At 30.0% G+C, this 27,411-nt stretch overlaps 2 protein-coding genes and 1 pseudogene across 3 annotated transcripts; all 3 read right to left on the bottom strand.

Moving 5' to 3' along the window:
• Window positions 1-2,660: 2,660 nt before the first annotated feature.
• LOC111305241 (histone acetyltransferase GCN5-like) lies at window positions 2,661-9,725 on the bottom strand (annotated as a pseudogene). Its single transcript, XR_016331033.1, has 13 exons — window positions 8,793-9,725; window positions 8,599-8,663; window positions 8,308-8,385; window positions 7,936-8,007; window positions 7,377-7,544; window positions 6,851-6,894; window positions 6,373-6,472; window positions 5,659-5,727; window positions 5,047-5,101; window positions 4,532-4,650; window positions 4,003-4,096; window positions 3,133-3,274; window positions 2,661-2,955 (listed from the first exon to the last, which is right to left on the bottom strand). The product of XR_016331033.1 is annotated as a histone acetyltransferase GCN5-like (transcript).
• A 1,347-nt stretch (window positions 9,726-11,072) lies between these two features.
• LOC149512820 (uncharacterized) lies at window positions 11,073-13,426 on the bottom strand. Its single transcript, XM_089751089.1, has 5 exons — window positions 13,390-13,426; window positions 12,166-12,335; window positions 11,953-12,063; window positions 11,657-11,763; window positions 11,073-11,268 (listed from the first exon to the last, which is right to left on the bottom strand). The coding sequence occupies exons 1-5, from the start codon at window positions 13,424-13,426 to the stop codon at window positions 11,073-11,075; spliced, it is 621 nt and encodes a 206-aa protein (XP_089607215.1).
• Window positions 13,427-25,193: 11,767 nt separating this feature from the next.
• LOC111306104 (DJ-1 protein homolog E-like) lies at window positions 25,194-26,965 on the bottom strand. Its single transcript, XM_022904010.2, has 4 exons — window positions 26,721-26,965; window positions 26,149-26,613; window positions 25,612-25,974; window positions 25,194-25,481 (listed from the first exon to the last, which is right to left on the bottom strand). Exons 1-4 carry the CDS (start codon window positions 26,898-26,900, stop codon window positions 25,299-25,301), a joined length of 1,191 nt encoding a protein of 396 aa, XP_022759745.2. The 5' UTR covers window positions 26,901-26,965; the 3' UTR covers window positions 25,194-25,298.
• Between the last annotated feature and the right edge of the window lie 446 nt (window positions 26,966-27,411).

Genomic DNA, 27,411 nt, shown 5'->3' with positions numbered 1-27,411 from the left:
GTTCATAACTGGTGCTCGTTTTTTGAGAGACAGTCCTGCACAAAGAGATAACCGCAGGCAATTGACAGTGAATAAGGCTATCCAAGGTATATTGGTCACTGCAGCATATTTTAACCTCGGAGATTTGAGATTGCAAATGTTGTAAACCCAGTGGACGATGGCATTTCAGTTATTGAATAAAGTGCTCTCAAACTTCTTGCTGGTTTAACCACATATACACACGCATTATGACAATTGACAAAGCATGCAGTAAAAGTTTGAGACACTTTGTGAACTAAGGTTCCATTGTTTAATAAAAAATGACTTTCGAAAAATAATTTTAAAAAAATAAATTGAAAAAGATTTTTTTATTTGGATGAATTAATGAAAAATATTTTTCATTGTTTATTGTTTTTTAGAAAATCTATTTTTTTCTCAAATAATATTAATATAACTATTAAAATATTTAAAAATATTTATTATTAAAATATACCGAAATTATTTATTATTAAAATTATTAATATTAAAAATAATTATATTTTAATAATAATATTTAATATTATGTTAATATAAAAAATATTTAAAATAAAAATATTTATTATTTTTATATCTTTTTTGTTTGTTTAATAGAAAATGAATTTTGAAAAATGAATGGAAAAGATTTTCTATTGTTTGAATGAACTGATGAAAAATATTTTTCGTTGTTTGGTTGTTTTTTAGAATATTTGTTTTTTTTAAATAATATTAATATAACTATTAAAATATTTAAAAATATTTATTATTAAAATATATTGAAATTATTTATTATTAAAATTATTAATATTAAAAAATAATTATATTTTAATAATAATGCTTAATAGTAAAATATTTTGTTAATATAAAAAAAAACTTAAAATAAAACTATTTATTATTCTATATATTATTTATTCATATATTATAATATTATTTATTAATAATATTTATCAATATATTATATTAATGGTATATTATTTATTAATATATTATTATAATATTTATTAATTAAAATAACAAGATTTATTATTATATTGTTTATAATATAATATTATTATTTATTAATAGTATATTATTTATTAATAATATATTATTTATTAAAATTATATATTGATATAATATTTATTAATAATATATTATTTATTAAAATTATATATTGATATAATATTTATTAATATATTATTTTATTAATATAATATTATTTATTAATATATTATATTAATATTTATTTATATAATATTATTTATAAGTAAAATTATATTCAAAAGTATTGATAAATAACTTTGATTCATAATTTTTTTTCGATAAATATCTTTTCCTTTCAAATTCTGAAGATAAATTTTAAAAAAATAATTTTATTTTTTATTTATCAATAAGTCATTTTTTATTAACCATCTAATTTTTTATTAAATAAATACTTGAAAATACGAAAATTATTTTTAAAAAATTATTTTTCGTAAAACAAATGAAATCTGAACGGGGTTGTTGGCTGGAGTTTATTTACAAGATAGTTTCATCAAAGGTAAAAGCAATTTCTTTTGGGCAACTGGATCAATCAGGATAACTCAGAATGAGCCATGCCATTGTGAGCTCAATTTGGCAGGTTGGTGGAGCCATTTTCAGAGCTATGACTCAACCAAGCCAGTGTAAAAAGGCATATAACTAGGAACATTAAAGATAAAGAAATTCTATATATATATATATATTTATATATCGAAGATGCTAGGCACTTAACTGATGGGTAAATATAAATTATCATGAGGTTTATTGATGTTCATTCCTACTAGAGATTGAATACACCTAAAATAACCGGCCAATTAGAAGTATACAAGTTGCAAATAAGGATGACTTGGCCGATGAATCACGTGGCATTTAGATGGACTAATCAATGGTTTTCAAGTGGAAGAATTGGAACACTTCAGCCACTAATATTCTGTTGAGAGACTTGTTGAATGACATTTCATTTTTAAATAAATAGGCATCCGAGTCAGCCACTCAAGTGCCTATTTGGATTAATAAGGGAGCTACGCGTGGCGGAAACCGTTAAGAGAAGGAAGCGGTTGTCAGCCAACTTCCTAAAGTCTAGTGAGAAATCTGGAAATGGAGATTTAAGCAGCCGTTGGGGAATCTACTATAAATAGAAGGAAGCCCCCAGACGAAGAACACACGCAATCACCAACACCACAACCATCAGCTCAAAACTCAAAGCTCCACCAACTTTTTTCTTCATTTCCAACTCTTTTAATTTGTTTTATGTTTAGTAACGCTCTCCATGACCGAGTTTCCTTGTAAACAACTCTTGACTTGTTCGATTGAATTCTAAGCTGTCTAATCATTTAAACGATCAAGAATTGCTTCTTAGCAAAGTTTCTTTATCGAGTGCAACATTTCTGGGAGATCTAATACCAATAAGCTTTCTTTTTTCAAGTTCAATCGATTATTAAGTTGTTTTTAGTGATAGATTATTACATTCTAATTTCAACTTTTGATGATTTAAGCAATTTATTTGCAGCTTCAAAAAAAAAATAAAAATCCATAGATTCATAATCCTTGAGATGACCTTAATCCAGTTTCAGCCTACCATTTCGCTTCAAAAGATAAAAGTCACCAAAACTACACTTTGAACCTTCGTTAATTTATGTTCAAAATTCATTGACACAACTGATCAATTTAATACAAGATATCTTATTAAATTATTCATCCATACATTATACATGAATCACATGTAAAACATACAAGGTGGACATGCAGGACTTTTGGCCAGAGTATATTTGAAAAATATAGTCGACACTATGACGTGTAATGTTACATGTTCTCGAAATGGGACAGTTGGAATCACTAAAATCCGAATTTCCTTAGATTATTGTAAGACCAGAGTACTTAATGCATTTGAGTTCTCACTACTGAATTTTGGTGTTAGATTGAAGACCTGATTGAACTTTGCTGTGGAAATGTGCTTCCAGTCTGCAATCAACTTTATTAAAGTCAAAATCATGATGAAAGGTAAATAAATAAATATATAAGGTGAAACAGATGATCACAAAGGAAATGATATCATGCCTGGTTGCACATTTTATAGTCCTGATCAAAGAAAAATAAATTAAAAAATTGGAACAGATAAGCACAAGGAAGTGATCATGCCTTGTCGCACATTTATAGTGTATAGTATCAGGAGAATTATATGTGCGTGCATTGGCAAACATCCTCTTGACATCTGCTACAAACATCTCAAGTGTTACATAATATTGCTCTGATTCAACTCTTTTCAACATAGTCTTCAGATCTGCATTACAAGGATATACAGTCAAGCATAACAACATTTACATAAGTTATCATGAGGTATAATTTGATGATGGTATTACTATACCACCAGAAACTGTAATAAGCTTGGCTGGTGGTATAACTAGGAGTTGTTTATGCACAAAAGAGCACTTTAACGACTCACTAAGCTGCAAACATTTGGAATGGAAACTTGAAACTTCAGTCAAGCTGCTAGATTAAAGTTCATGTCCCTAAATTTGAAGATTCTGATTTCCAAATAAACCATGAAAATTATAACATAAAATTAATTCCAAAGTCATCGAAGTCAAAATAAATGACATCCACTGCTTTTATATAGATTTATAGTTTTCCGCTTCCATGTGAGATTTGGCCTTTGAATTCCATCACTTGTAGTTTCTAAATGAAAAATCACAAAGTAAACAACTTTCTCACTTAAACCAAAACCCACAGAACAGGTATACCCTCCTATCTATGCTGTTTACAAGACCCATAAACGATTATTCCTCTACTCTCATTACAAAGGTTCACTTACGCATCATTCAGGTAGGTCTAGTTTATAACTAAAACACTTGCCTCTTCAGTAGTTATTGCACTATATGTACCATCTAATGTTCTGTGGAAAAGGGAACGATAGTTTGTAGAGATGTGTTTTTTTTTTGGGTGTGTGTGTATGTGTCTGTGCATGTGAGTGTGCACACAGGAGGAGACAAAAATTTGATAAAACCTTACCCATGGGATCTTTGATGATTTCACAATAATCAGGGACATCACGGGCATCAACTGGCTCCTTGAATGGCCAAGCATCAACATGTTCATGCATTGACTGCTTGAACAAAATCAATTTGCTTAGGATCCAATGAAAATGTGCTGGCAGGAGCTGCTCACATACACATCTAATGCAACCAATCATTCGTGGAGAACCTAGCTACATGAGAAAAAGGCAAAGGGCAACAATCTGTTAACACTTATGCTGTAATTAGACCATAACAAGAGTCCTGAAAGTTTCCTTCAAAAGGCAAGTGGAGAATAGCTTCCCCTGCATCTTAGACACTGATCCATTGGATCCCAAAGGTATTTGAAGATAGAAAAAAAGTGTTTTATTGCTAGAAGAAAGGCACAAACATGCTCCTTTCACAAACCTTCTGATCAAATTCATTTTCAATATGATGAAACACCATAATGAATATTCAGAATTATACCTGACAACAACTTTAATAGGAAATTAATATGCGTACCGATTAAAAGTTTAGAAACCAGCCCTTAGAAGTAAGCGCATGAAACCAGTTAAATGTTTCTGATTTGTGGCATTGTCTGGGAAAACAATTATGGCTCTGAATCTTGTATGGCCACATTGATCAGGAGTCCATCCAGCTTCCTCTGTTACCAAATAAACCACAAATTTAGAATTCAGTTAGTTAAAACTTACTGTATGCAGACCCAGTCCTTGTATATATATATATATATATACCCAACAACAATAAACAAAGAAAGGGAAAAAAATTGCAAGTTGTTAAACGAAACATAAACTTAAGATATCTTCCTAATTGGAAACTGAAAGTTTATAAGGAAAAAATATATATTAACCCAACTTCGTTAAGCTAGGAATATGAATACAATTGCAGTACATTATCAGATATAACATAATACTTATAAAAACACACAGAAAGTAGTAACAGACAAATTACCTAATACAATGTCCACCTACAGCCAAGAATGAATAAGCAAACACACAAAAAGAAATTAAATGATACAATAAGAGGCCAAAGAACTTACTCAAACCAGGGATATCCTCAACTTTGATGACTTTTTCAGGAATACCAGCTTCTTTCTGAATCAAATGAATTTTCATTACAGCAATGTTTAAAATATTAAATTCATCATTTGCAAAGACTCAACCATAAAAACATTATTACAAAGAAAAGCAAAGTAAGAAAAATGAAATAATCTTGATAAAAATTTTAGAAACCTACAACTGAAGTGGGAGATTTGTGCATTTCACTAGATCTAACTTAAAATGATCTGTTTCACTTACTGATTAGAACATTAAGAAAAATGAACAATAAAGTGACAAGAAAACAGAGCCCAGCGAATAGCAATGCAGTTTAAGAACAAATATAAACAGGCACGCAATATACATAGACAAAGTAAAATACACAACTAGAATACCGAGAAACAAGTACCTCCTCAACAAAATGAACTATGATAGCCTTGGATAAAATCTAAAATGCAAGACAAACATGCAAAACTTTATATTGTACATTTGACATTGAACATGATTCAAGGCCTGATAATAGACTTCAATACAAAATGTAATTTATTAACAAACATTGGATCTGAATTAAATCTAAACTAACAGCACACAAACAGCAAGAGATCCATGTTTACCTTCTGAAAATCAATTCCTGGGTAAACAATTTGACAGTTTGAGAGCTCCCTAATCCTTTCAGCAATTGCCTATTAATCCCAAATAGCAAAGAATAAAGCACATCTTAATAAAAGTTTAACAAAATGAAGTCAGAATACACATGCGAATAGCAAGAAGGAAAAGATACACATAATGGAAGGAAAGAACTTTGGTTAAAAGTTCTCAACTGATTGCAGATTGGTTATCAATTTCTTCACCCACCACTGGAACTAACATATTAAGTTTTGATACACCGTCTCCATTGGTTTTTGATAACCATCTTGTTCAGTTATCCATCCTCATTGACATCCCAAAAAGTTCAACACTGGAACCTAACATGCATGCAAGGTATTACTGAAGGTCAAATAACGGGAGTAGAACACTTTGGACAGTGACAACAGTGTTGCAGGCCTATCCCAGATTTGACCCAAGAAGTGAGGACAATGTGGCTTCCAGGTGAAGACAGCAGGGTTTGACAGGAAGAGATTTCAACCCTACATGGATCCCGCATCAGATGAGCACTAGGAGGATTCAGTGTTATTTATAAAGGACATTAAACCCAACTTGTTAGGTGACTTTTGAGAACAAAATCATAAGATCCAACAGGCAAAAGCAAACAATACCTCACAAGTTAAATTGGGTCATTGACAGAAAAAAAAAAAAAGGTTCATTGACTGAGCAAATAATAATTTTACCTGCCTCTGACGACGAATCATGGTTGATAAATCAGTATATGGAAGCTTTGGATCAATTTTACATTCAATAAGAATACCTCCAGCATAGTCTTTAATATACCTAGAAAAGTAAAGAATTATTTACATATAGCCTAGAAAGATATCAAAGACATATTTAACAAAGAATTGACCAAGGAAAGGGTCCCATTACAAGGTTAAATAAAAAAATCCCCCCCCCCTTCCCCCCCCACCCAGCAAAAAAAAAAAAGGAAAAACAAGGCCAATAAGGATCATCTCATTTTAGTTCTCAAATATCCCATATTCCATTTTTACCGCAAGCCATTCATCCTCTGCATCCCAACACTGGAAATCATATATAAGAGGGAAAAGGTTCCATCCACTCCTTGATTTCTTGTTAATAGCATAAACTAACTGGCACTTGAGCTATAAGGAGGAAGAAAAAGAAAAACGAAAGGGTGTGGTTGCACATTAACCATACCCTTGCCATTGATCCTTCTCCAAGTGAATCTCTTTGGTAAAACCCTGCAAGTAGATAAATTGACAAGTCACTTTAGACCACATTTATTCAATTCAGATGATGAATACAAATGATAGTAATAAAAGTAATAGTTCAAACTCAGCAAATTACTTATATAAAAAAGAAGTGACAAAAAAATCATAATTCTTTTGCTATATCTAGCAAGTTATTTGCGTAGAAGATTCATGGTGTGACAAAACAGAACCATAAAACACCTCCAGCAAATTCATTTTTGATATATCCACAAAAATAGTTTACAATTCCATTCCAGCTGGATAGATCTATCCTCTTGAAAGCTTACTAAAGCTTTCCTGTGTTATATATTTTCTTTAACCTGATTTTCTTGCAAAAAGAAGCATGCCACATACTTATTCACTTTATATAATGTATCTTAGGAAGATAAATGTTTTAGTGCAGTAAATTTATGCTATGGCAAGCATGAAAAACAATAAAGCAGGACAATCACAAGAAAGACACATTATCAGACCTGTTTGATAAAATAGCCAACAGCATTATTGTCAGCATATGTCAGAAAATGTGTTAGTCCATCAACATGCGCACATGCTGTTTTAAATGATTCATCAGTCTGGTGCGATAACCTTTTACTTGTTCATCTGCTGTAATTGCACAAAAAGCTATTTCCCCAAACTTTTGGCTGATGTTTACCAGGAAAACAGGTATCAGTGAACAGTGCAAATGAAGCATTAACTAATAAAAAAATCTCAGATTATCACATCCACTGCAAGAATAGAGCTGTAGAATGAATAAATAAATAAAATATATTAGAGTTGTTCCGAAACTGTTGAATGAGAGGAACAGACAGCCATACAGCCATACAGTGATTAAGCCTTTCCATTAAGAATCTCAAATTTTTTATTGTAATACCGAAGTAGAACTCAATATTTAGAGAACAAATAATAAACAAAAATTTAGCAAAGAAGAGAGGAACCAAAAGAGGAAAATATACTGTATAAGGAGCAGAAAAGTGATTGACTCACAATAACATAAGAGCAGGAATGCAAATGATACACAAGAACAAATCTTACCTCACATATGGGCGATATGTGATGCCGCCAACGACCTGATTGCATCTGATAACCATCACAGACTTATGGCTTCTACAAAATACAAAGTAAGAAGCATAGTGAGATCTCAAAACGCACAACAGCTCGTGGCTTCGTCAGCAAGCAAACTTAGAGGTTATTTAATTAGAAAAGTATAATAACTCAGCAAGATGCAGTAGGAGAATTAACCAAGATATTCAAACATTGAGTTTATGTCATTTGTACAGAACGTCAACCAGCAACTCATATTAAGATGCCTGAACATTTGAACCAACTAAGAAACCCAAACTAAAGTGAGGTTTCCCATTTAAAACTTATTAGAAGTGTGTGACTTCAAATTTTCTATCTGGATACCTGTCCATCACAAGGCGAACAATGTACTCTTTTGGCATGTTGGGTAGTTGTCCAAATATATTCTTCAATCCAATCAACCTAAGAAATTAACAACAATAGCATATATTTTTCAATCATCAGTTCACAATGATTGGTTATGGTGAGTTGCGAGAAAGCCAAAACCAAATCACCCCACCCCATAGTCATCAAAGGCTACTAAATAACTAAAGCAAACGGGCACAATAGAAGATTTAATAACACTTGCAGGAGAAAAATGTAACATGAACGCTTAAGAAAAAGAGAATACGATACCAAACCATATGCTCATCAACACCATCGTTTGAATAGCAAACAAACTTGAGCCTTCCCGCTTCCTCCTGCAAATTGAATTTTCTTAAAAAAAAAACCATATACCATAATTCACAAGCAAAACAACCTATTTAGAAGAAAGAACGTGCATCTAGTTTTTTTTTTATCAGTGCACCTCAAAAAGTTGAAAACTTTACCTCTCTTTTCAAGCTCTCTTCTCTAGCACTATAAGCTCCACTAGTCTGTATATTCTCGCTAAATATCTTAACGTCTTCCTTCGTTGAAATCCCCGCCACTGAGCTTCCACCTGTTGCGGCAGCACCCGTGGGACCAACCGACCCCAACCCCGACCCGGGGGCTCCACCGTCTTTTCCTCCATCTTCATTGTCAATCTTAACTGTGGAATTCTCGGTCTTGAGCTTCGTGTTCCGAGCCGAACGGGAGCCGCCACCGCAGGCGGACTCGAGGCGAGCGGCCGTGAAAGTGCGCATGGAGGAATCATTGTCGTGGTCGAAGTCGTCCTCATAGTCGTCGACGACGGCGTCCTCTGAGTCGTCAGCATCAGAATCAGAGTCGGCGCCGCGGACGGATATGCTCTCGAGGTCGTCATCGGAAGGCGCCGTCGCGAGTGTCGGCGGAGAAGGACGGAGCGAACGAGGAAGGGGGCGCGTGGCCCTCAGACGCCGCGGCGGCGAGTTTGCGCTTGTGGATACAGGAAGTGGCAAAGGCGGAGGCAGAATTAGACGGGGACGGGGTCTGGGAGCTGCGAGAGCGGTTCGGTGCGGTTAAGTGCGAGTCCGTCATCGCAAACTGGGACTGAGTAAACTCGATGCCAATTAGGGTTTTCTTTTCACTTTCTGAGTTGTGGATGAGAGTAGGGGAGAGAAAACATGCAAATTGGATCGCTAATCTCAGCTCAAAATTCGCTGGTTTCAGTATTGGCACTTCGCAGCGGCGTCGGCTGTCGTCTCCTTCCGTGTCCAAAAATAATGAGGCCATTACAGTGAGCCCAAAAAGATGGGTCAGATCTGTCATCTATGCAGATGTTTAGGTTGTAGGTTTTGGAGATAGCCTTTCATTATTTATGAGCCTGGAGTAGCGGATCTTTAAAATCTTAATGGGCCTAAGAAAATGGCCTTTTGGCCCAATTCAATTTTATTAAACCTTCGAATTATTCTTTTCCGTTTCCAACTTCTCTTCTTCTCGGATAGATGAAAAATTAAATCAAATTAAAAAAACAAATTAGCCCTATACACATCTCGGTGAAGTTAATACTTGATCATTTAGAATAAAAAAATTTAGATAACTTAAAATTGTTTTAAGCTATAAAAGAGAGAAAAATATAAAATCTTTTTTTCTAATAGAAAAAAAAAAAGTATGAAGTGGATTTTAAAATTGGATTCTTTCTCTTGAAAAAGAAAGTAAATTTTCATTATAACCTCATTAATATATATTTTTTATTGCATAATTTATCTTTCTTTTTTTTTTTTTTATCAATCCATCAAGTGAATTTGGTGTCTAGTTAATTTTTGGGAGAAAACTTATGAGAAATTTTTTATGTGAAGTTTGTGAATTTTTTTTTTAAATAATTTAATAAAAACTTTAATAAAAATTCTAAACCAATAAATGGATAGAATTTAGTATAACAATCAATAATATGAAAATTATTAAAAATGTTATTTATAATTCAAATTTAATTGATTTTTAACGGTAAATATTTGTAAACATTTTTACTAAAAATATTTATATAAAAAAATATATAAATTTTTTTTCAAATTTTGCATATTTAATTTATGTAATAAGATTTTTTAATTTATCGATTTTAATTTTAATTTAATTATTTTTAATTAGGAATTTAATGATTTTCGTATAAGAAACTTCATTTAAGTTTTTCTCTAATTTTTGACACCATCTTAAATATAGTATAAAATAGATATTTAGTTTTCAAAGTTATTTAACTTTTTAAAATAATGACTTTGTTTATTATATAATTTATCTTTTTCTGTACACACATACACAAATAGTGATCAATAAAACTATGCTAATTATTATCCAATTGTTTGATTTGATAATTTAACCTTTTATTTGCTCACTTACCTACTAAATACCAAGACAATATAGCCTTTAAGAAATCAAATCCATAATATCTCAAAAAAAACCCCAATGCTAAATAGATTGCATTGTTCCAAACAACAAAGACACATGAAACTAAATCACTTGAAACAACAAAGACAGAAACGACATGAGAAACTGAATGGAAAAACACAAGAGCAAGCTAGGTTGCAAAGTTGCAATTGATAGATAAGACGGGATCTCTTGTTTTCAGCATCCCCAAGAGCTTAGTTTTGGTTCAACCTACACATTAAAAAAAAAAAAACCATTAACCCCATAGTCAAGATCGTACCTAAGCTAAATGACCCCAAAGCAAAGGATAATTGTGAAACTAACCGAATTGCAGCAGGTATATATTACTAATATTAATAATAATAATAGGCATCTTTCCTTGTCTCTCTAAATGCCAGAGGTATGTAGGAACTGGCTGAACCACTTCCGGCAGGTTTTTTGGACTTCCTCTTTTTAGGTTCCGGCTGCTGGACCGGTGAGTATCTTCTTGGATGGATTGGTACTTTGGTGTCCGACTGATGCCGTTTCTTCTTTTCCTTTTCAGTTTCACTAAACCAACTATAAATATATTTCGTTTTCTAATGATCAGTTCAAGGCTAATGTTGCAGAGATCATACGCACATGCATGGTAAAAACTTTCAATCCTAGCTACTGATTAAGAAATATATAGGGTCATTTTGAGATGACAAATACATATGTAGTTGTTAAAAAGAAAAAGAAGTAATTATATATAGAATCAGATTGTCCATTTTTAATCAAAACCCTTCATTAATATGTAACTAAATTCGGTACTGTTTTTTAGGGTTAATCATAGAAATAGTACACTGTGGACTATAATTCACTGTTTAATTTGGTATTTCATTGGAAAAAAAAAAGGGTTTAGTGTTAAATTTAGAGAGAGGTTGTTTATATGTGGTTGAGACTACAACTGAGTTACCTAGGATAAATGCGTTGGAGATACTCAGAAACTAGCAGTGCAGGGGCCACAATTTGTTGTAATTCTTGATAATCCACTTCCTCAGAGACATCATTGTCGTAATCTATCTGCAAGAACAATTATTAAGATGTTATAGTACTGCAATAACATTGTAAAAAACCCAATAAATCTGTCATGTTTGATGATAAATGAAGGATAAACAGATCCCCCATTTCACAAAATTTCTACAAGACGATATTGGTTTGGAAATTAGCATTTTTTAGCTATTAAAAAAAAAAAAAAAGGAGAATCCAAACCTTGTACAATTTAGTTTCACCAAAGTAATTTACAACCCGACCCATGTATCTGTTGCCATCCAATTCTCTACATACCAGAACTCCAATCCATTTTCTAGCTTCGACAACCATCTGTTCATTTAATATTAATCAATTAGTTAGGAACAAATTAAGCGTCATATTGATCATGATTAAGAAGTGATAAGTAGAGTAAAATTAGTACTAAAAACATACATCGAGGTCATGGACAATGATTTGTTGATTTTCATCTTTGTTATTTGCATTCGATGGGGAGGGTTTCACTGCACGTGATCTTGATTCAGACTTTGCAGTTTGCTCCAAGATGGTGCCCCGAGCTTGATTTGGTGCAATGCTCGAGCACTCTACCAAATTTTCAACTCCATCTATAACAAAAAAACAAACAAGATTGATACAAGATTTTGTTAGAAATTTTAGTGGTTATGATAATTAACAAGTATTAGATAATGAGAAATTATTTGATAACGAAAATATCCCATTTTCAACTTCAAAAGGAATATTTTTTATTTCTATATATAATTGATGATACCTTATATGAACAAAAAAATTATAGATCTTAATTGATTTAGATAATTTAATCATTATCAACAATATCTTATTATTAATGTAGATCTGTAAAATAGATATAATTATATATTGTCATGATATTCATGCACTAATTAACTATTAATCAAACAAAAATTTAAATTGGCGGCAAATAACTATTATTCAAATAAACCGTTAGAATATATTTGTGTTATATTATTGTGATATTCACGTGTCATATATTCACATACCAATTAACTATTAATCAATTGACGCCAAATAACTATAAATCAAATAAACCGTTAGATTATATTTATAACATATTATTGTGATATTCACACATCACATGTTTATACACCAATTAACTATTAATCAAATAAAAATTTGATAGACAGTTAATTAGCGCGCAAATAATTATTAATCAAATATATCGTTAAAATATACTTGTTACATATTATGAGTTAAACAGAATTAAACCAAAACTTAGACAATCCAATAATAGTTTTAGGGGGGAAATTAATATATAATCTTTGTATCTACAAAATTTATTCACGGTTCAATCTGTGAGCACAATAGCCGGCAATTATATTTGATCAGAAATTTCGAACAATGAGTACTCATCAAAAGACAAAAAAGGATAATTTTTATATTAAAAACAAAAAAATTCGATTGATTTATTATTTATATATATATGAGCATTTTATTCAAGATTGCTATTTTCAGTTAAGAGTCTCATATAATATAATGATCAGAGCTTTCAAACAACAAGATGTAAATCAATTTAGACAAAAGTATCACACATGAAAATGAAAAAAAAATGTAGACGTTTAAAACCCAAAACTAATCAAACAGTGAACTAAATCATTTAAATGCACTGTGGCATCAAGATCTCACCTCTAGGGTTGCTTTTAACATCCGCAACTTCAGCCATTTTCAGATGAAAATCTCTTAACAAGTCCCTCTACAGCACTATAATAATAAACCAAATCAAAATTATCAAACGATTAGTAATAATATATATCCATTGTGGCAAATTATGGGGAAAAAAAAGTTTGAAAGGGGTAGTTGAAAAAAAACTTATGCTACAAGCTGAAACTTGCCAGAACGTTGATAATTATGAGAGTAGTTTGTTTCGGCAAAATGACACCATATTTATTATACTTGGTTTCAAACGACACCTGCAGTTGAGATTCGTTGCAAGAGTGGGCAAAGGCATGTATTTACAACTTCACTACAAAAAATGAAAGGTGGATTTAATTAAGGGAAATTAAAATTGACAATAGAAGCCCCACCTACTCACACTTGGGTTGTCAGCTATGTCATCTGTAAATTTAAGATGGTAAAAATTTTGTAGTCAATGAATCATTTTGGTAAAGGATTTGGTCCAAATCCAGCGACGTCCAAAAGAAGAAATATTGGAAGCAAATCGCACAATAGTAAAATAGGAAAAAGGTAGCTGTAGTGTCTCCTCGCAAGATACATGAATTGGTGACGTTTTCGAAGCGCGCCTTCCTGCTCAATATGCTTTGTAGAGACTATTAGTATCGAATTTGAACGTCACAGAAACATGGCGCTTTTACCGACATTTTTATTATATATCTTGACGTTTTTCAAAGATTATACTATAGTTCGAAATTCGGAGAGGAAAAATAAAAATAGAGACACTTTGATTCGTGTAAATAATGATTGTTAAGTTCACATTATATAAATTATCAAAAACAAAATTTATTTAGTTTGAACATTACATTATATGGAAACAATTTTGAATAAAGATTGATATCAAAGTTTTAATTGAAATACTATATAAATGGGGTCCAAATATAATCAACAAAATCTATTCAGAGATCTCAGTTTTATTTTCCTATTTTTTCTAATCAATCAAAAGTAAGTGTTAGTTTTGTTGCTTCAAAATCAATTTAGATTGCCAAAATAAGTGTCATGGATAAGATTTAAGGTGTTCATGGGTTGGGTTCGGGTTGGGATCATGTTTAATATTAATAGCTTAAATGCTTATTTAGGCTTAATCCGACCTAAAATTTCGAATATAAAATTTTTTTTCGAGCTCAATCCAAATTAAAAAATAAATTTAAGTCCACTTATTAAACTTAATTTATATAATAAAATTTTTTTAAAAAGTGTGATTAAATTAAATTTAATGAGATTATATTTAATTCACATATATATAAAAATTAAAAATAAAAATTATATAAAAAAAATTAAATTTGTAGACACCTTATTTAATCCGAGATACTTTTTAATTTAATTTTAGGATTTTAGTATTTTTGTTTAAGATTATTTATTTTGTTAATTAAATGATTTATGGTTTAAAAAAAAAAAAAAGTTTGATTCAGTTTGAAGTCTAGTGTTCTAATTCAAAAAAGAAATGTATTAATTTGAGAGGTGAATTTGGATTAAAAATCTAAAATTGACTTTGATTAGGAGATTGAAACTAAGAATCCTATTGCGATTTGGATTAAAGGCATATAAAAAGACCCCATTAAGATCAATTAGAGACAACGAAGAATCAATAAAACAAATCAAGAGAGAAAAAGTAAAAAAAAAAAAAGAAACAAAAAAATTAAGAGTTTTTTTATAGTTTTTTTTTTTTTTTTGGTGTTTTGGGTTTAAATAATTAGGATTTTCCTTTAAAAGTTTTGTTTTGAAAAAAAAAAAGTTGAGAAGAAACACAAAAAGGAAGCATTCAACAAAAGGTTTTGATGGTAAAATTTTTTAAGGTTTTGGAGAAACAAGAAAGAAGACAAGGGGTTGAAAAGCAAGAAAAGTAAAAATGTATTGACCTCATTTGAAGATCCAATCCAATAAGAAGCTTAAATTATAACTGGTTCTAACAACCGACAAATTGAAGTAGGTAAGCGTAATTACAATGGTCCACGTACTTTGGAATCAATTATAACCTAATTTATTTGGTAATTTCTATTTTTTCTTCTTTATTTGTATATCTATTTATGTTACTTAGTTGTTTCTCTTTCTTCTTTTATGCATATTTAAAATAAATTTTTATAACAAATTCATAATTATTACCAAGCTATTAAAAAATTTTCATGGGTTTAAAAATTTTAAATTAAGTTCTACCAAACGATTAGAGTATTTAATAAGTTTTTTAAAAAATAATTTTTCAATCCTACCAAATGATTGAAAGATTCAAATTTCTATTAAATTTTATCAAACTATTGAATAATTTAATGACCTTTATTTTTAAAGAAGTTCTAAAAAAATCTCACCAAACGATTGGGAGATATGCATTAATATAAAATCTTACCAAATGTTTGGAGAATTTTATTGATTGATTTTTAAAAAAATAATTTTTTAGAAAATATGTTAATGAATCCGATGATGGAGCCTCTTCATAATGAAACACAAGTTTATATGAATACTCATGAGATGAGAAAATTATCTTAAATCACTACCAAACGATTGGAGTAATTTAAAATCAATTTCTAATAATTAAATTTACTTGGAAAAAATTCAAAAATATTTTAAGGCTTGGATAATATGAAATCAAATTGGTACCATCCTTCGATAGGCTTTGTGAGGGTACTATAACCTTTCTCACACGTAAATGTACTCTCAAACTTAGATATGATTTCATGAATTAAAATATACCTTTTAAAGATACTTAAGTTAAGTTTGAAATTTCTCTTTAAAAAAGGATAGATTCAGTTAGATAACCAATCACATCTAAATAAAAAAGATTGGTGGTGACTCTTTAAGTTATACATTATTACAGTTTGGCAACTCTATTGGGGATAGCCGAAAGTCAGGCCAATAAATGAATTTGTGTTATCCAAGCCGAATGTTTTCCCTAAAAAGATTTTTTTTATTTATTTGTCAAGCTTTTAATATTTATTTTTCAAGTTTTAAATATTCTATTCTCTATTTGCATGTACATAACTTGAGCTTTATATCTAGGCTACATCCCTTAGGAGGGAGTAAAGTACCTATGCTTTTATGAGATTTTATGTCTCTGTTTGGGTTAGTGAAATGCTCTAACTCAAATTGAACTATTTTCACTTATAATTTATAATGGGCGAAGATTTGAGTGCCTTACTAATCTGTGATGGATAATTATGTAACAAATAATTTAAAATCTTTATATTTCACTTTAACCACATGTAGTTAACCCTAAAAAGCCAATCCTAGATTAAAGCCATGTCCACCCATTGTTAGAATGTAACCCAAGTTAGAACACATGAAAAAACTTTGGTAGTGTCATTTGTATGAGTTTTGTGATAAAGTTGAAAGAGTTTGAGTTTTATTCACTCTTTTATGTGTTGTTATGTGGCATTCATACATTTATTCATCCATGCATCATTGAATTTTTATGTATCCAGCATTTAATGCATGTATTCATCATTCATGCATCATTATGAGGTAAAAATTAACTCATGCATCCATTCATGCAGTCATTTGTCAATCCATGCATCATTAAATTGCTATGTGAATGTATTTATTTATCCATTCTTGCATCATTGAATTGTTGTATATTACATTCAATATGTGCATTCATTGATTCATTCATGCATATAGAAGAATGTTTTTAATAAGTTCGGATGATTCTTGGCATCTAGCAACATATCATTCTAATTATGGTAAAAAGATTCGAAGATAGCTCAATCTCTGTATCAAGCCAGAATTATGGTAGAAAAACAAGCTCTTTGTTTCTAAAATATGAAAAGGGCATAAGAAGAGATGAAAAGGTAATTGAAAGATATGGCTGAATTGCTGAATAATTTGAACAAAGATAAAACAGTGACTGAACAGATTAATGATCCAATATACCTATCTGGCTTTGGCACATATTCCAAACAGATATCTTAAAGGGCTTAATATCAAATGTCATTTATGGTAAGCTACCTTTACATGTATACTGACATGCCTGTAACTATTGTTCTTGCTCACACAGCTATTATTCTTGATCCAACTCAAGTTTTTAATTTGAATGATCCAAAGGACAAGAAAAGCTGAAGACAAACATATTAGAATTAATGAAGGCTTTGAATCTTAATAGAAAATGGATCTTATTGAAAAAAGGTTTCAAGTTATTGAAGGGATAAATTTTTATGGTTCAATGGATGTTGTTGAACCATGCTTGGTTTCTGATATAGTCATTCCACCCAAGTTTAAAGTTTTTAAATTTGAAAAGTATGATGGAACCAAATGCTCCATAATACATGTCACTATATACTACTGTAAGATGATCGCACATGTATATGATGAAAAGTTGCTTATTCATAATTTTTAAGATAGCTTTATTGGATTTACTTTAAGGTGATATATCTAATTAGATAGGTCTCGCATCTATGGTTGGAAAGAACTAGCTAGGGTGTTACATCACACAATACAAACATATCATAGATTTGGCTCTAAATCATTTATCTTTATAAAGCATAAAAAAGAAAGACACTAAAAGCTTTAAGGAATATGCCTAGAGGTGGAAAGACGCAACTGTCAAAGTTCAACCATCACTCATTAACAAAGAGACCACGGTTCTATTTTTTAATACTCTTAAAGCTCTATATTATGAAATGATGATTAAAAATGCCACTAAAATTTTTACTGATATGATAATTTTTTTAGAGATAATAAAAAATATAATCAAGAATAGCAAACTTAAGAGAAATGATACAAATTATGCAAAGAGAAATGATGTGTCAAAGAAGAAGGAAGAAAATGCTCAAGTTATGATTTATGAAGGGCAACAAGCTGGAGGCTTCACCCCATGTCAACCTTATTCAATATACCCACCTTATTACCCTTTTATAAAAACCTCTCCCAAAATTTTTATCTTTGCCAACCTATGCAACAGTTAGGCTTTTATACAAATCATTGTCCTCAAACAACAATCACTCAATTTGCTACTTAATTAAAGTGCAAGCTAAAAAGGTTAAGGAATAATCAAGAGAGAATTCTAATCCCAATTCTTGACCTTTTGCCTTTATTAATAAAACACCAATTCTTCACCCCTATGCCTTTAGAAACAACCCCAAATCCATCAGTAAAAAATTATGATATGAATGATAAATGTGATTATCACATGAGGGTAATTGGGTATTCAACTAAAATATGCAGGTAATTGAAAGAGAAAATTGAAAAACTTATCAATAATGGCACTTTAACCATAGAGCTTATAGAGTAATGAAAATTTGCTTTATAATAGTTTTTCTTTTGGATATGTGAAGTATCAAACAATTTATGGGAAGATTTAAGAATTTTGAGTTTGTTGTCTAATTTTTGCTTTAACATATGCATGAGTTTTTGCCTAAATTTTGCTTTCAATTTTGTTTGCATATGAATTCCTGCATTACATGTGAAAATAATCTCGAAAAAATTGATAATTATTGTCAAGAATGAACATACCCAATTATAACTAGTTCGTACTCCAATTTAGTTGAGAATTACACCATTCTAAAGCCTAACTTTTTAAGTTTCATAAACTTGATTTTCACTTGACCGAAAGGAATTTTAATGATGATAATCTTCATTAAGGCTATGAGCAATGAAATTTGTAAAATCTTTATAAGCCAATACATGAGGTATTCTCTTAAAGATTTTGAATTTTGGGTAATTTGATAAGTATCAAGGCAAGCTTAAATGCAACCTAACTTTTTCAATTTTTTTCTTGAGATATAATCACTAAAAAGGCCATATCCCTTAATATCCTTGTTTCATATCTTGATATATATAATATCCTTTTTATTTCATTGTCCTAAAATTTTCTTTTGCCCACATTTTGGGGCAAGTTTACCAAAAAGTCAAATTATCTAATTTTTCATTATTTTTTCTTTTGGATGGTTTTGATTTTATCTTTTGATGTGAGTTGTGAAAATCAAGGTTGTTGCATTGGGACTTCATTTGATGCAGTAATTTGAGCTTGAATTACAAAAAGAAAAAAAAAACAAAGAAAAAAAAAGAATTGATTGTAACATTATGATTATGAGATATTTAAATTATTCCAAAATTAAAGAAAAATCTTCTCATGAGAATTACTTTTTAATAAAGGTGTCCATATCTGATATGATAAATGGCATATTTCATATTCTTTTCACGAAAAAAAAATTCATTTGCTACCCTTTTTTAGTTTATTAAATTTTTTTGGAAGAACCCTACCTAAGGATCACCCTCCACACTGAGGGCAAGTATGAAATAGGATATATTTGATAAAGTAGTTGATACAAAGTTAATGGCAAGGAAAGAATGCCCACAGTCAAAAGCAAGTTTTCAAAATTTTAGGCTCAATTTGTTTGAATGTGAAAAAATGAAGAAAAAAGAAGGAAGAAAATGAAAATGCATGTTTTAAGAAGTGGAATGAAAATTTTCATTAAAAAAAGAAATGATCTTTGGTTTGATTACCATTAAACATATTTCTGGGTATATTTATCCTTTATTTTAAAATCCCAAACCCTGCCATATGTTATGTCTTTTAAAATACCCATTTTGATCAAGTGTGGATATTTAAATTGAAAAGTTTTTTTTTTAAATCACTATTATTTTTTTATTTTGGATGAATTTTGAGTTTTCAAATACATGATGGCATAACAAAAAAAAAAGAGAAAGAAAAGAAAAGAAGATTGAATAGAGCTCTAAGGTGAAAACCCGAAAAGATAGTTTAGAGTAGATTGAAATCAACTTAAGCAATATCATTAGAGGAAGGAACTAAATGAAAATCTTTAAAAAATTCAAAAAGATGAACTCTAATATGAAATTTGTTTTGAAATTTGAACCTTTCTTTCTTTCCTAAAAATTTTGAGCTTATCATAACTAGTCTTTACATTTGTTAAATTACCAAATGAAGAAATTAAGAGAGTACAAAAGTAGATTGTGCTTTAAAAGATGATTTTTCATTGGCAAGCCTAAATGAAGACATATTATTTTACTTTTTCTTGTCCAGTGACAAAATCTCCTTTAAAATCTTGGTGTATCGAACCATTTCATTCCTTTAAATAAACTAAGTTAAGATTCACTTTCATTATTCTATGCAATAATCATCAATTTCTAAGAGATTCAATTACATATTTTCAAAAGAATATGCATTTTTTGGATCATAGAATAGTTATATAAGCAATTTCTTTAGTTGTCATGAACATTAGGGCATTTGTTGTGAAGACATTTATATTTGAATTGACATAAATTGGTATGGATAAGAGATAGGTATTTTTTATCATCATGGTAAGAATGTCTTTTTGGAATAAAGACTCTGGTCAAGGTAAAAGGTTTGAAAAAGATTCATAGATAAGATAAATGGTTTGAAAAATGGAATGGTCACAGTCAAAAGAAAGGAATTGAGGATTATTATTGAAAACTAGCTTGTTAGCTAGTGCTAAAGCTCTGTGAAAAAAAAATAAAAAAGGGCTTAAGGACCTATTTACCATAATTAAAGATTCATGACATTTATTTTTGCATTACATGCATAACATTCATCCCATTCATTACATATTCAGTTGACTTTGGATTTTGATTTTGAAAGGTTAAGAATTTGAAAAATATGAGATTTTGACCCTCGATTGAGGAAAATTTGTTGAGTATGAGATTTCAATTTTTGGTTGAAAAAAAAATTTTATAACAAAAGTGATAAGTTTTAGGCTAAGAAAATTTTCAAAATGAGATTTGTAAAAGTGTTTAGCCTTGATTAGAGGGTGAAACCTTTTCCAAGATGAGATGTTTTTATTTCAAAAGAAATTATTTTTATAAAAGTTTCAAAACCTTTATTAAGGAAAATATTTTTCAAAGATAAGAAATGATTTGTAAAACCTCCAGATATAATTTGTAAGGTCTTCAGGCATAATTTTCAAGACTTTCGAGCATAATTTGTATGGTTTTCGGATATAATTTTCAAAACTTTCGAGCATGATTTGTAAGATTTCCGGGCATAATTTGTAAGACCTCCAGACATTATTTTTAAAGCTTCCAAACATAATTTATAAGCCTCCAGGTATAATTTATAAGACCTCTGGGTATAATTTAAAACCTTTAAGCATAATATCATAAAAACTGAATTTTGAAAAAATAAGACTTTTTGATAAGATTTTGATCCTCGTATAAAGAAAATATTGTGAATACTAAGTTTGAAACCTTTGGATGAAGATAATGATTTCAAGAAGAGTTGTTAAACTTAGTTAAAAAATTCTTCCAGTTTTAAAGATTCATAGTCTTTGTTTAGAGGAGTTTTTTAACTACAAGATAAGAATCTCATATGCGAATCCTTGAGACATTGAATTTTATATTTGAATTTTTCAAATGAGAATATTTGAATCTCGGATGTATATCTCTAAGATTTTTAAATGTGAATCTTTGAATCTTTGATGAGAATCTTGAAGACTTATACAAATCTCAAGAATCTTTTGGTGAGAATCCTGAATCTTCAATTTGAATATTTGAATGAACCTCCGATCTCCTTCAGATAAGAATTTTTTTTACATTTTCAAAGTTGTGAAACCTCTATTTAGAGAAGTATTTAAATGTCAAGATTTGTAAGACCTCCAGGAATAGTCTTTAAGTCCTTCAAGCAAAATTCGTAAGTTTTTAAAGCTGAATTTGTTTTCGTATTAAGATTTGTAAGACCTCCGAGCGTAATCTTAAGTCTTTCGAGCAAGATTCGTAAGTCATTCGGGTAGAATGTTTTAATTTTTATATTTTTCAAAATTGTTGAGCCTCTAATAAGATGAGCATTTTATATTTTGAAGTTGTAAAGCTTCTATTGAAGAATAACTTTTATAATTTTATTTTTTTTATTTTTCTAGGCTAAACAAAATAGATGTCTTTTATCTTTGCATAATTTTTATTTCACAGAAAATACGTAAAAAAAAAGTAACTATAAACAACTCTTTTAGTTCAAGATATTTTTTAATTTAATTTTAGGATTTTAGTATTTTGTTTAGTTTAGGATTATTTATTTTGTTAATTAATTGATTTAAGGTTTTTTTTTTTAAGGAAAAAGTTTGATTCGGTTTGAAATATAGTGTTCTAATTGAAAAAAGGGAATGTATTGATTTAAGAGGTGGACTTGAATTAAAAATCTAAAATTAACTTTAATTAGGAGATTGAAACTAAGAAAATCTTCCTTTATTGTGATTTGGATTAAAAGCCTATAAAAATACCCCATTAGAATTAATTAGAGACAATGAAGAATCAATAAAAAAAATCAAGAGAGAAATAGTAAAAAAAAAAAGATAAAAAAATTAATAGTATTTTTATAGTATTTTTTGGTTTTTTGGGTTTAGATAATTAAGATTTTCTTTTGGAAGTTTTGTGTTTGAAAAAAAAAAAGTTGAGAAGAAACACAAAAGGGAGGCATTTAATAAAAAAATTTGATGGCAAAATTTTTTAGAGTTTCGGAGAAACAAGAAAAAAGATAAGGGGTGACGAAGCAGGAAAAGTAAAAAGGGATTGACCTATTTTAAAGATTCAATCCAATAAGAAGCTCAAATCATAACTGGTTCCAACAACCAGTAAATTGAAATGGGCAAGTGCAATTACAAAGGCCCACATACTTTGGAATCAATTATAGCCCAATTTATTTGGTAATTTTTATTTTTTCTTCATTATTTGTATATATATTTATGTTACTTAGTTGTTTCTCTTTTTTCTTTTATGCATATTTAAAATAAATTTTTATAATAAATTTATAATTCTTACCAAACTATTAAAGGATTTTCATGGATTTAAAAATTTTAAATTAAGTTTTACCAAATGATTAGAGTACTTAATAAATTTTCAAAAAAATAATTTTTTCAATCCTACCAAACAATTGGAGGATTGAAATTTCTATTAAATATTGCTAAACTATTGAAGGATTTAATAACCTTTATTTTTAAAGAAGTTTTTAAACAAAAAATCTCACTAAATGATTGAGAGATATGTATTAATATAAAATCTTACTAAATGATTAAAGAATTTTATTGATTGATTTCAAAAAAATGTTTTCTTAGAAAATATGTTAATGAATTCGACGATAAAGTTTTTTCAGAATGAGACACGAGTCTCCATGAATACTCTTAAAGTAAAAAATTTGTTTTAAATCACTACCAAATGATTGGAGTAATTTTAATATTTTCAATAATTAAATTTACTTGGTAAAAATTTAAAAATATTTTAAGGTTTGGATAATATGAAATCAAATTGATACCTTCATTCGATGCGCGTTGTGAGGATGATATAACATTTCTTACACGTAACCGTACTCCTAAATTTAGATATGATTTCGTGGATTAGAATTTATCTTTTAACGATACATAAGTTAAGCTTATGATTTCTCTTTAAAAATGGACAAATTCAGTTAAATAGTTAATCACACCTAAATAAAAAAGATTGATGGTGATTCTTTAAGTTATACGTTATTACAAAGTTTAATAAAATATATATTTTATTTTTAATTTTTATATATGTGAATTAATTTTTATATAATTTACATATATATAAAAATAAAATTATATATATGTGAATTCAAGTTAGATTGGATCGAGTTCGGATTTTAAATTTTTTATTTAAGATTCGACCTAAAATTTAAACGAATTTAAAAATATATCCAAATCTATTTAACGAATTTTACTTTTTATCTAATCTTTCTTAAAACTCGAGCAAATCATCGAACTTGAATAAATAGCACAATCCTTAAACAGATTTAGATAAAATAGCATTTATTATTGTTTTTTAGAAGATATTTATCGCAAATTATTGTTGGTCTAGTTCTTGATTAAATTTCTGAGCGTATGTATGATCAGGAGTTGAGATTAATTGGGTTGTGCAGCCATATGAGTTGGTTTCAGCTTAGGAGGATTGAAAAACATTAAACATGAATCTATCATTTAATTCTCACCTAAAAATAAACAAAATGGGCAATCATATGAATTGATTTCCATTCACTTAATTTACTCTAGCACTACTGCTTTTTTTTCTTGTTTTTAAATATTTATAATAAAAATCAATAATTTAAATGTGTTTTTAAATTTTGGCCAAAAAAACAATGTTTTCAAATTTAGCATGCTTTTTGATTTGAAATTAGTTATTCTTGATTATGAAGGCTTTGTCTTTTATTCTTGATTCATGCCCAAGTTATAATTCAATGTATCATATGTAAAAAGCATCTTTTTCCACCCTTTTTTTTCTTAATAATTATTTATTGGAGAAATTTTAAGCATAATTAACATTGTTCTATATTTTATCGTAAGAGGAAGGATGAATGAAAAATTAAAAAAATATTAATGTAATGCAAATAAAATATAAATACACCTATAGTCTTATCAAACTTATCAAAGAAAAGTGTTTTAAAACTCGTTTAGCTTAAATCAAGATAAGACAAATTCGCGTTGAAAAACTTGGATAAATCCAAGTTTTTATATTTTCAAAGATTTTGAAAATGAAATAATTGATTGAATAAGATTATTTAGTAAAAAATTAAAATTAAAGAATTATTTTACACATCCAGAAGATATAGATTTTTCGTTTAGTCATTCACGGAAGCACGTCTTATGGGACCCTATCCTTATACCTAATATCATAATAATAAATAAAATATATATTATATATGATGTCTTTTTAACTATAACACATTGAAATTCATCAAAACCGTAATTTACTATACTTAATATAAAAATATTATTATAAATAGAAATTTAATAAACTTTAAAAGAGTGATCTTTAAGTCACTCGCATAAAACCCGATTTTAAAATACTCAAGATGATAAACCAAACTTTTCACCCTGGATTCTCATTAGGTGATTCATGCATAGTTCATACATTTTTTTTATTCTCAGTTCTTTTAGACAAGAGAGCCAAATTAACTTGTCTCATTCAAAACTCAAAGACAAACCAAGAAGTTTCGACAATTCAGATAGGAAGGCAGGCAGGGCAGGCCATCCAGCTGCAGTCACCAACATCCCATCAGAGGCAGACCCTTCAGATTCTTCCAATTCCCCTCCAGCCATCTTCACCATAACCTTCATCCCTGGGCCGGTTGCACATCTCTTCCCCTGAAGATGATTAATAATTAAAACGCATATATAATAATATAGTTAAATTACTTTGATTGGTTTCAACAATTTCTAATTTATAGCAATTTCATGATATTCATCGACATAATAAAAAAATAGTAATAGTCACCTTTAGAATACCAGCAGCAGCTAGAAGCCATTTCCCTTGCCCGATACCAGCAATGACCCTGTTTTTTTCAGCGAATTCCTTCACTAGAGTGACTGCTTTCTCGTTCATCACCAGCAACTCCGGAGACCTCCCACCCGGTACGATAACGCAGTCATAATCATCAACATTAATATCACCCCAATTGGCTGTAATATAGAAGTTATGACCACGCTTCTCGCTAACAACTTGGGCTCCCTCATCATCGTAGATAGCTGTGACACAGGTTTCTCCCTTTTTCTTGCTTGGGGTGGCTGCATCAACCTTGCAGCCTAATGCTTGTAGTGCCCGGAATGGGATATTGATTTCATAATCTTCTACATAGTCCTTGGAAACACCAAAAAAAAGAAGGTTATTTTCCTACATCCTTGTGAAAAAGAACCAAGTTGGAAAGGGGACTTCACCATAATTGCAGTTTTTAGTTAATAATTTAATCAAAGAATTTCACAAATATTTGTTATAGAACCTAATATTTTGGCCTTTAATCTAAGGCAGTCTTACCCCACATAGGAAAAGCACTGAATTATTCGTCTTAGTTGTATGAATTTTGGCTCCCATGGATTCAAACAGAACTTTTAGGTATTCAGCATGCGCCGGCCATCCTATTGAACTTAAGATATTTCCATCTTTAAGACAAGCATTAATGTCAAAAACTGATGTAATTCCAGGTTGTTCCCACCAAACGCCACCAGCCATCTCAATCACAGGTTTCATGCTTGCAAATGCAGTGCATTTCTTGCCTTTCAAAAGCCCAGCCGCGGCCAGAAGGAGTTGGCTATGACAACTTGTGGCAATAGGCTTTCCTGCTTCAGCAAACCCTTTAACTATACTCAAGACCTTGTCGTCAACACTGAGGAGCTCCGTGAACCGGCCTCCTGGAATAATCAGGGCGTCATAGCATTCGACGTCCACTTCATCGAAGTTTGAATTCAGAGTAAAGGAATGGCCTGGCAGTTCTGTGTAAAGCTGGGGAAGAAAGAAAAGTAAAATTAACCATTCAAATTTCAAAACTGAGGAAACAAAATGGCTTCCTTGTGTATGGTGTGAGTTAATCAAATAGCGAAGCATTTTACCTCAAATCCCAAGAAATCATGGATGGCAGTGATGCATTTGTCACCAGGTAGCTTGGTGGGAGAGACACAATCAACACGAACTCCAAAGGCTTGCAGCACATGAAAAGGAACCATCACTTCGAAATCTTCCATGTAGTCACCACAGATTATCAGTGCAGATTTCTTGAAAACTGATCCCATGATTTTGAATCCCTGGTAGAATAACTGACCAAAAATAGACCCTGTGTATATGTATTTGGATTTGGACAGTCAAAACAAATGGAAATTATATTAAATGAAAGCTATCCTTTACTGAAAAGGGGTAAACGACAAAACGGAATTATAAGAATGAAATGCCAAAAGGATGGCATACCTCCAAATTTAATGATAATGCTAATTCGATGGATTCAGAGAAAATATTTCACTTGCAAGATTAAGAGTGACTTGTCATGTGGTTAATAAGGAATAAGAGGAATCTAGTCCCATTGTTCACTCGGGTTTAACCCAATTGGGTTACTCAGTTGATTTACTTGCAAGGTGAATTTTGGTAAGGTTAAGATTCAATTTCCGATGTTTACAAATTTCTCTTTCTTAATTCTCCTTAGCCTCCTTTGGAAGAACAAAAAAAAAAAAAACCCTGAGCTTCATAGACTGAAGAGAATTCGGATCGGAGTTTGTTGTTAAGAGGTTATCATGCATTATTAGCTACGAA

This window comes from Durio zibethinus, chromosome 21 (assembly GCF_047325235.1).
Source record: "Durio zibethinus cultivar Kanyao isolate XHJ-2024 chromosome 21, ASM4732523v1, whole genome shotgun sequence".
Lineage (NCBI taxonomy): Eukaryota > Viridiplantae > Streptophyta > Magnoliopsida > Malvales > Malvaceae > Durio > Durio zibethinus.
This window is presented reverse-complemented; position numbering and strand designations above follow the sequence as displayed.